Below are 10,942 nucleotides of genomic sequence, written 5' to 3'. Positions count from 1 at the left end.
AAGTATACCATGAATAGTCATCAATAAATGTGACAAAATATTTTTCGTTCGTATAACAATGAGTAAAAGGTCCACAAACATCTGTATGAACTATCTCTAGTCTTTTATTACTTCGCTTAGCACATTCTTTATATGTGTTGGTTTGCAGTGCCTTTATGGAATCAACACTTGGAACCATTATCTAGAAAGTCCAAAGATTTTAAAATTCATTCAATTACAAGCTTTTTTATTTTCTTTTCAGAGATATAGCCTAGTCTATGATGCTAGAGCTTATAAGAGTTATTTATGATGCCTTATCGGTATGCTTTCTTTCTTCTTTCTTAAACTCTTTGAAAACCTGACATACGTCAGATTTTTCAGAGATTAAGTATATTCTTAATAATCATCAATAAATATAAAAGGTCCACAAACATTTGTTCAGACTATCTCTAATTTTTTATCTACCTCTCTTAGCACCTTTTTTATGTGTCAGTTTGCTTGCCTTTATGCAATCAACACATAGACCATTACCTATAAAGTCCAATGATTTTAAAATTTCTTCATTTACAAGTCTTTTCATTCTCTTTTTAGAGATGTAGCCTAATCTAAGATGCTAGAGCATATGTCATTAGTGCTGACCATCACACGAATGGAATGACATTCTTCTTATCACTCTGATAGTGTCAGGACATCAAAGTTTGATGGAGAAAGGAAAGGTTGCAATTTCTTGAAAGACTGTAGTTATCACACAAACTACACACATGAATCTTAGCATGCCACAAATGAGGTAAATCAAGTTTCTCAAGGACTGTGACTTCTCGATAGCATATTATTCATGAAAAGTGAATATTGTGATAGATGCAGTGAGTAAGATAAAAACAACCATTGTAGCGATACTTGCTGTTGAGGAGAAGTTAATAGAAAATTTCATTTTGTTGAAGCCTTTTATGGGCAACAACAAGTCAATTGGGTGCTCAGAAGTCATTGACGCTAGAATTCTTGACTTTGTATTATGGATTTACAGAAGAGAGATCATGAGTTTTTCAATTTGGAAGCTATAACTTGGTAGAAAGATGCAGCTATATGATTGAGAGAAGATGAAAACTTATGGTTTAGACAGCAAATCTAGGTGCCTAATGATGCAGATTTGCAAAAAGAATTACTAGAGGATGAACACAAGTCAAATTATATGATCCAATGACTTAAAATAGAACTTTTGGTGAGAAGGCATGAAGCAAGACATCGCCGAGTTCATTTCCAGATGCTTAGTCTACTAGCAATGGAAGTTGGAGCACCAATGTCTGGGTGAGAAGATGCAATTGTTGGAGATTTCTGAATTGAAGTAGGACCACATCACCATGGATTTTGTGATTGCACTAACAAAGACGAGGGTCCAGCATGATTCTATCTAGGTAACTGGGGATAGATGAACTAATTTTGCTCATTTGCTACCCATCTGAATTTCTTAGAGTCCAGAAAGTTTAGTTGAATTGTATGTAGCTGAGATTGTTTGCTTTCATGGAGTTCCAATGACAATCATTTTCCAACCATGACCCTCAATTTATGTTAAATTTTTGGAGGCAACTATAGAAGGAACTTCAGCACAGTTTTTGGCCAGTTGGAGTTTCCTATTCAAACTCTAGAAGATTTGCTGTGGTCATCTGTGCCAAAGTGGAGAGGTGATTGGGGCAAACATGTTAGTTTGGTTGAGTTAGCCTACAATAATAATTTACATGCAAGCATTCACATGACACCTTTCGGTGTATTATATGGAAGTCTTGTAAATCCTCATTTTGTTGGGATGAAATTGAAGATAGATTTGTCGAGAACCTGCTCATGCTGCCAAACATTATATGAATCAGGTTAAGTTGATTCATACATGGCTTTTAGCAGCCCAAAGCAAACTGAAGGCACAAAGAACTGGGATTTGAAGTTATTGACCATATGTTTGTTCATGTCTTGGCTACAAAGAGTGTTTTGTTTCAGTAATAAAGGCAAATTGAGCCATCGTTATGTGGAACCGCTTCAAGTTTTGGAGCGAATTGGTGAAGCAGCCTATCAAATTGCATTACATCCTCAACATGAACATATTCATAATGTGTTTCAGGTATAGATGTTTTGCCAGTACGCATCAAATCCACCATATGCCATTCAACATAAAGACATTGCCTTACGATAAAATTTGATGTATAAAGAGCAATTGATGGAGATTTTAGATCAGAAGAAGACTATACCATTTTGGTTGCATTGGAGTCAATGAGTGTATCTAGGAACTGGAGGCAGGTATGAGAAACAAGTGTCCTATCTTTTCAAGAAGACTCAAAATTTCGAGGATGAATTTTTTTTAGGGTGGTAGGATGCAATCCACACATGTTTTAGCTGGATAAACTTTTATTTTTATAATTTTCTTTTTTTTTGTTAATGTGCCAACATTTTCCTTTTCGACATGTTAGCAGCCACCAAAAATGGATGATAGTTTAGAAGCTAGCTAATTGGCTTTGAATGTAAAGTTATGTCGTTGGGAGATAGGAAACAGTGTTCTTTCCTTCCTCCTTTTGATCTGTTGCCTTCTCTGTTTCTCGTTTATTGTGTATGCCTTTTCCACTGGGTTGTGTATGATGTGACAGACTTTCTTTTTGTTAGTTTTTTCGTGTATGAACTTCTTTGTTGCCATATGAATATATGCATAGTGTAGTTGCATGATTTCTTTTTAAAGGTTATATATATAGCATCTGAGTGCTCCACTTATATATATATATATATATATATATATATATATATATATATATATATATATATATATATATATATATATATATATATATATATATATATCGCATCTTCCCATATACCAGTTTTTTGGCATAAGCGGTGCACTGTTTGTGGAGCATTTGACCGCTACACTTATTTAAAAAATAAATAAAAAGAAAAGATAAAAAGGCATCGCTTGGGTTTGCAAGGAGGGGAGGCCGTCGCCTCCCCTCTGTAGTGCAGGTGACGCCTGGCCGAGTGTAGCTGGAGACATGGAGGGGAAGCAACGGCCTACCCAAAAAAAAAAAAAAAAAAATTTTACCAAGGCAAAAAAAATTTTTGGACGAAGGTGTCGGTCACCGCCCCCAAATGCCGCCACCTAGAGGGATATAATTCACAGTCTTCATGCCTGGAGGGGCATTTACCTATATAACAAAGTAATTATTTGAAGACCTTGATGTAAAAAAAAAAAAAAAAATTGAGGGTTGGGTGTGGGCAGCCCATATGTGGCTCCGCTACAGGATGCCGCAGGGCCGGCTTGATAGCATAAGGGACAGCGACTGCCTCCCCAAGGAGAGGCAGTGTCCTCCCCACAAATTTTTTTTTGCAGCGAGGAGGACGTTGCCTTCCCTATGCGGCTCCAGCAGCACTCACAAGGGCCTTGCCAGCGGCCAGAAAGGCTCCTGCAGGCATTGCTGGAGCCGCGTAGGGAGAGGCAACGTCCTTCTGCTGCCTACTCCATTGCATGGGGCATCCCTTGCCCTACGTCATGCCCCCATGCATGTATGATAATGACACATTTTATGCGTATATATAATGATGTCATGCTTTGTATAAGGACAAAACATTGTGTGATCCATGAATATTTATATTTTATGGAAGTGAGAGAATGAAACATATGACATTCATGTTGTTTTTTTTAGATCATATAGCATGTCATGACCATGGCTCATCAATGCTCGTCATGCCTACTCTGTATGCCCACTTCTGCTTATGGGTGTCTATATAGATCGGAATAAATAAATAAGCAAATAAATGAATAAATAAACAAAATAACCAACAAAACTATACGCTTGAGCTCTATGTAGCAAGAGGGGACAGAGAGAGAGAGAGGGAGAGCTATTTTACATAATGAAAGCTAGAACAAAACCCTTCCAATGGTGCCTTTAACTGGAAATTAAAAAAAACGAGGGAACATTGAGGCCTTCGACTGTCACTCAATTTCTTTTATATTGTTGTTTTCTTCTTGGTCAATCGGTACAGTTAGGGTCCTGATACATAAAGAAAAAGAATAAAAATAAATAAAAGAAAAGAAAAGGAAAACTATATATCCTCTAGGATATGTTCATATGAGTACATATTATCGTCACGGATGCTACTAAACCACCTATAGTGGATCCCATTCATTACCTCACTAAACCATGCAAACAACCACATAAAACTACCTATCCTCTAGTCATATCATAAAGCACCATCAAATATGCAACTTTGTGCATGATGGTTTAGAGCTACAAATGATGTAAAAGGCCATTGGTGAGTATTGATTTTCACTATAGTGTTGAAGACAAGAATACCATTGAAACATCAGTAGTTTATCGATGAATGAATGTCTGGCCAAAACAAGTTTGTTACATATCCATTATTATCTATGTTTAGAAATCCTCTTTTTTGGTCTTGGTTGTATGGATCAAGTTCATGTATTAACCTATAATCTATACTCATCTCACAACAAAGCATATCGTTTTTAAAATATTTGAAGGGAGTGCGCTGAGACACCAAACTCAGTAACAACCTGATCATGCAATGATTTTCTTGATTCTCTGTGCATATAATTTGTTATTACCTTGTCTGTTGATGTATATAAGAATGGTATTGTTTTAATACAACACGATTCTTTTTGTGCATTCAAGTATTGCTCTCATATTCTTTGTGCCCTGTTTATTTGCTTTGTTCAGTAGAATTTTATGTGGTATCAGAGTGCTTGTCAACCTGGTGTCCTCTTCATTAGTAACAGGTGTTATCAAGGCTTCCAGCATGTTTAGTGACTGGTTCTATGCAAATTCATTTTACATTTTTTTACCAAAAGATTTTCCTCGGCATATATATCTATAGATATATATATATATATATATATATATATATATATATATATATATATATATATATATATATATATATATATATATAACAATAGTCACTAGTATATATATAAATTAACCGTATGAAATAGCCATCCAATGAATATGTTCAGTATAGATCTATTTAGATTACATAATATGGCATCCAAGATATGTGAACTATAATTTTTAAAAACTTTCAAATGGGCACATTAACTTCCACAATAAGAATATACTTATTTTGAATTTGATTGGTACAACAGCATTCACCAATGAAACAACTTACAACAAGGTAATGGTCAAGCTGATGTCATAATGCAACCTTCCCTGCATGTCATAACAAAGTTACACCCACCCAAACATCGATAGCATCACACTTCTTGAGCTATACAAAAGCATAAAAAAACATTACAACATCATTCATGCAAATGGAGTTCAAACGATGAAACGTTGTTAGTTTCCCATAGATTGAAATGTGCAATTTATAATTCATTTTTACATAGATTGTCGACATAATAAATATGAATCTCAACAAGCTATTTGTGGAGACTTCAAAAGAGAACAGAAAAAGAGCTGCATCTGAGTTCATAAATCCTCTTAGAAGTATATAGCTTTCACCAATTATTGCTAGAAATTGTATTGTAAATTTATTTCAAAATCGTTGGCCTGGTTTAGAAATTTGACTAAACACTGCAGAAACAATTGTTGTTAAGTGTGTTGATGTGAAGTGACAAACTAAGCCTGTGAAGCTACACATAACGTAGTGATGTGACATGATACATAAGCATGCCGACAAAAAATGTCAAATATGTAATATCTACAAAATATATATGTAAATGGATCAAATAATGGATATAACGTGCAATACAATCAAATTGAGATTAAATATAGAACCAAGTTCCAACTTCCAACCATGCATATCACGTACAGATCATGGTATTTCAGAAACAACCAATAGCAGGGAGGAGAAGAAAATGGAAGGAAGAAAGGAGACCTCATGTGGGGAAGAAAAGGCACACGGTATAGGCATGAGTGTGCAGGGAATGGAGAGAGAAATAATGCCACAAAAAATGCGGGGAACTGCACACTAGCACTGAGCTTCCGAACGACCAAAGAGATTCCAATAAAACTCAATCAAGTAAAGATGAAAAGAAAGAAAAATTCAAAAGAAATAGCAGGTGGGTGTCCACGATCCAACCTTCTCTCCCTCAATGTGCTTCTTCATTCTCGAATGGGAAACACGATGCCGTTTGTCGGATGGCAGTCCACAGTGGGGAGGGTTTCAAGCGGGAGAGAGGAAAAAGGAGAAAGGGATAAAGCATGAGAAAGGTCGGAGAGAGAGAAGAAAGGAGGAACCAGGGAAATGGGATGAGCATGCTGCTATTCTTCTCTCACGAATTTTTTTAATTTTTTAATGGCATGAAGAATGCAGCGATGGCCGACCGTCCATCGTTGCTGTTGTCCGGCACATCGGATGCGGCAACGTTCCTTCCCTCTTTCTCTCTCTCTCTCTCTCTCTCTCTATATATATATATATATATATATATATAAGAGAGAGAGAGAGAGATAACCGTGAGGGGAGGTAACAACGTATGCATAATTTTAGATAAAATTATACGGAAAAGTCAGTTTCAAATTCAATTTTCATTTTTGAAAAAAGAAAATCAATTAGTTCCCCAAGTAGTAGAAAGAACTGTCTCCGACCTTAACTGGCATAATGTTTGTTGACGTTAGATCTTTCAGGATGATTCTATGAATGAAACAAAGTTCACAAGAGAATCCTTAATAAAGAACCTTTTTTCTCTAAGGAAGGTAATCAGCCAATCTGAACAAAATTAAGTGAAACTTCTACGTGGAAAAATGACCAAGAAAGCATGATATTACAACCAGCAGTCATTTGTTTAATGTCTAAATCCAGTTCTTAAGACATCACACTACATATTTCAATTTGTAAAGAGAATATGCACAACTCTTGGCAAAATAAAAAAAAATGTCTTTGAAATTAGCAAGCATTTGAAATAGTGCTCTTGATTGTAGAACCAAGAGTTTAATAGTTTCGTATTCATCTTGGACTTCAGAATCATGATGAAACAAAAACATTAGGTATAGATAAACAACATGAGCGGCTGAGCTACAAGCACTATTAAATGCTGGTCATATAGCGCCCATACCTTTTAGGAATTTTTTTCTCACGTCGCTAATTACAAGGTTGTAAAAGATGTTTAAGTAATTCCTGTAATGCAAATTGTATGTGTTCATCCAAAAGAATGCCAACAAGACTATGGATACCTAACCTCAGAATGCACAAGCCTCATATTTTAAGCTTCAAAAAAAAATTGCTACAATGGAAAGAGAAGCGCACAGAAATTGGGCCATTGTTATATACGGAGCTACAATTTTACCTGATTTGAACTTCGATTGGATTTTTGGATCAATCCTTGGATTATTATATGAACTCAAATAAGGTTTTTAGATCAAGAATTTCAATATTGAATTTCTGATTGAACCGAATTCAGATTTAAACCACATTGGATCTAGGGTCACGTTCTAAACCACAAATAAACCTCAAAAAATCGGATATTTGTTAAATATATGACCTAGTTTCATGCATTCTGCTAATTTATGACCATGTATGCACGGATCGATGATCACCACAAGATTGAACTATGTCTCTCTCTTCGAATTCTCCTGTTGAAATCCTTGTATTTTTTATCATTCACTTACATTTCAAAATGAGCTATTTTTTCAAAAAACTGGGTATGTTTGCTTTCAACATATTTTATGGACATCGTTAGAATCTTGCAAAAAAGAAAAAACCCAGCCTCACACTCGATGCAATTAATCGGTGCTTCTTCTAATAAAACAATGATATGGGCTGTCCATGTGGACATTCACCCCATCTGAGCAAGCTGCAATACGCACACACATATACACACACACACACACATATATATATATATATATATATATATATATATATATATATATATATATATATATATTCAAATCAGACAGATACCACTTTAGCAGAATGGTGGTTCTTTAAAATTTTTGTGAAGTTAAAAATCATCACAAAAGGCTTATTCCGTAGGTAAGCCATGACCAAGTAAGTGGCAGTCACCAATGCACCTTTTTCGGCAATTTTTGTGACAAAAAAAACAAAAAAGAAACCACCTGGGTATAAAAGTAGCTCGCCAATTTTAATTCATCATATATATTTATAAATGTATACATTGACCTAGTAGGAATAAATTATGCCTTAGAGCTTTTCCAGTCAAGTGTACTTGGCAGAAAAACAAGGAGACAAAGATGGAAGTTTGTACTAAATATCTACCCTATGTTTTTCCCTCCCTTTTGTTTCTTCCAATCATTTATCTGAACTAAATCGAGGTAGACATGAAACCCTTAGGTGTTAACCCTATAAGAATCATCTTAGTGGTTGATTTTTCGAAGATGGATGGCTAACATAAAACTAAGGGTGGGTATAGGGCGGGGCCGGCTAGCCCGGCCCGGCCCGGGTCTCGTTTCGGGCCCGGCCCGGCCCGGGTCTCGTTTCGGGCCCGGCCCATTTAAATTAAAAAAATATTTTTTAATTATAAAATAACATTTTTAATATAAAATATATTTATTAAGAATAAAAAAATATTATTAAACAAAAAAATAAAAAAATATATATATTTTTTTTAACTTGTCGGGCCGGCCCGGCTCGACGCCCAGCCTTACATAAAACCAAGGACAAAATTGAGATAAAATATTTTAGTCATTTTGCATTAATTAACAATTTTCTCTCCTTGATTTTCTCCCAATGAGGAAATGAAGATAGGATATTTTAGTCATTTAGCATTTATTAACAACTTTTTCTCTTTGATTTTATCTCAATCATCCATCTTTGAAAAATCAATAGCTTGATTTTTCATAAATCTCGCATGTAATGGTGTGGTACCTCTCTCTCCTCTCTCTTTATATATATATATATATATATATATATATATATATATATATATATATATATATATATATATATATATATATATATATATATATATAGAGAGAGAGAGAGAGAGAGAGAGAGAGAGAGAGAGAGAGAGAGAGAGGGAGAGTGAGCGACAGAGATGCTAACCTTGGAATTTTTTCTCTTGAGATAAATTTTTAGATGCAGTTAATTAGCAAAGAAATAGTTAAAGAAGATGATGGTTATTTTAAATTTGTACCAAAGAATGTCAAAATTATGACAGCGACTTATCATGTAGGAATTTGCAATAATGCAAACGGTAAAACAAAGGAAAACCGAGGAGTTAAATGAAGCCGGCCAAATAGCTGGGATGAACAAACAAAAGATTGTCATGTTCAATGGATGGATTAATTCTCACACTTGCTCTATATCTCATTCTCTTCTCCAAGATAGCAACACTGATGAGTTGCCCCAACAAAAACAAGTTATTTTTCTTTAACATAGACTAGTTAATTAGGAAAAGTAACCGATAGAATTGTATACTGGAAAAAAAAAAAGAGTCCAAAGGGAATTACAAATTAAAAAGAAATTGAAACTGCTTCTTATAAAAAGGAGATGAAAGGCATTCAAGGATTAGGTTTCTATGCATTTAAGCACTGGATATCGAAAAAGAGATAAAAAGCAGAAGGTACAAAATTTGTAGAGTTCTATATGCATAGAAAACTATGCCAAAGAGGACAGCATGCACCACCATTTATGATGCCTCTCAAAGAAAACACTGGCAGAAGCAACCAAAGGGAAAGACACTAGGTCAATCAAACTGCTCAAAAATTGAAACTGATTCATGAAACCTTCTAACTAGCAGGCCTAATGATCAAAGACCTGTGTTGTTAAATGTAGGCACAGCGTTAGCTTCCTGTTCAGATGTGATGCCATAGAGCACCGATGCCTTCTTCTCAAGTAGCGCACAGCCTTTTTTTGACATCTTTATCCGCATGAACATCTGCAACGCCAGCAAGCTGTCGGACGCTGCTCCGTAAGGAGGTACGTCCTCCCTCCCCACATTAATTGACTTGGCTGAGATGTCGATTGTTCCATCGTCGGCCGTCGGGTCGAAGCCAATAACCGCAGCCATGTCGTAGAACACCGGGAAGTAATGAGCCAGCAGCTTAAAGAATTCCTTCTGCTCAACCGGCAAGCCCTGAGCCCCTTGCTTCGTCCACCTCAGCAGAACGGCAAAGTCCAGTCCGCCTTTGAAAACCACCCAACTGATCTCCTCCTTCATGAGCGAGCTACAGTGCCAGAGCTCGGCGGCCATGCGTTCCGGATGGATTCCCTGGCTCCTCAACTGCTCAACTTTGACCCCACTGCAGAACCTGTCCAAGAAGATCTCCATTATTTTAGGATTATTGGCTGATTCATCCAGCGGCATGAGGTTGAACTCCCATATGCAGGGCCTCCCGGTCTCGTTGCAGCGTGGCAGCCTCCCTAGTTTGTCGCACAAGGCAACCCCCACTTGCACTATGTTCGTGAACATGTCCTCAATCTCCAGTAGACGTGCATAGTTATCGTCCGAGTTGCCCCACTCATTTCCCATAGGGATCCTCCCACTGCAAAGCACAAGACGGGTGGTGAGGGAAATGAAGGGATGATCAATCATGGTCCTTTCCCTGATGATTCTCATCTCGGCGTCGAAATTGTCTTTCCAGACACGCTTGATGATGACGCTATTGTTGGACATGGCGGCTTGATGCACTCGAGCAAAATGATCTTGCAGAGAGGCAAAGAGGTAGACAATATCTAAGTTGCAGCAAAACTGTAGACGTCTTAGTTTTCTTTGATGAGAGAAAGGGAGAGGGAGAGAGATGGAAAGACTGGTCTATAACTGTAGTCACATCCCTTACTTCCTTACCTGCCATCCAAACCATCTCTATTGAATCGTTTCTTGCCATCCTTGTCAGATATCTTTGACAGATCAAGAATTATATTTATAAAGAAAAAGAAAAGATATCTGTTATATCATTTGATGTATTACACTAGATTTGCATACCAAACACATATAAGATTGGATTCCATATATGAGGTGAATGTGGAAGGAATTAAAGTAGTATCACATTTTCCCTTCTTTAGTAGATAAAAGTTA

The 10,942-nt window shown here is 36.4% G+C and overlaps 1 protein-coding gene across 1 annotated transcript; it reads right to left on the bottom strand.

Moving 5' to 3' along the window:
* Window positions 1-9,673: 9,673 nt before the first annotated feature.
* On the bottom strand, window positions 9,674-10,540 carry LOC116264299 (probable CCR4-associated factor 1 homolog 7). The gene has a single exon (XM_031644437.1). It carries the CDS (start codon window positions 10,538-10,540, stop codon window positions 9,674-9,676), a length of 867 nt encoding a protein of 288 aa, XP_031500297.1.
* Between the last annotated feature and the right edge of the window lie 402 nt (window positions 10,541-10,942).

The sequence above is a fragment of the Nymphaea colorata genome, chromosome 11, assembly GCF_008831285.2.
Source record: "Nymphaea colorata isolate Beijing-Zhang1983 chromosome 11, ASM883128v2, whole genome shotgun sequence".
In the NCBI taxonomy this organism is placed as follows: domain Eukaryota; kingdom Viridiplantae; phylum Streptophyta; class Magnoliopsida; order Nymphaeales; family Nymphaeaceae; genus Nymphaea; species Nymphaea colorata.
The sequence above is the reverse complement of the archived record's forward strand: the minus strand, read 5'-3'. Positions and strand labels throughout refer to the sequence as shown.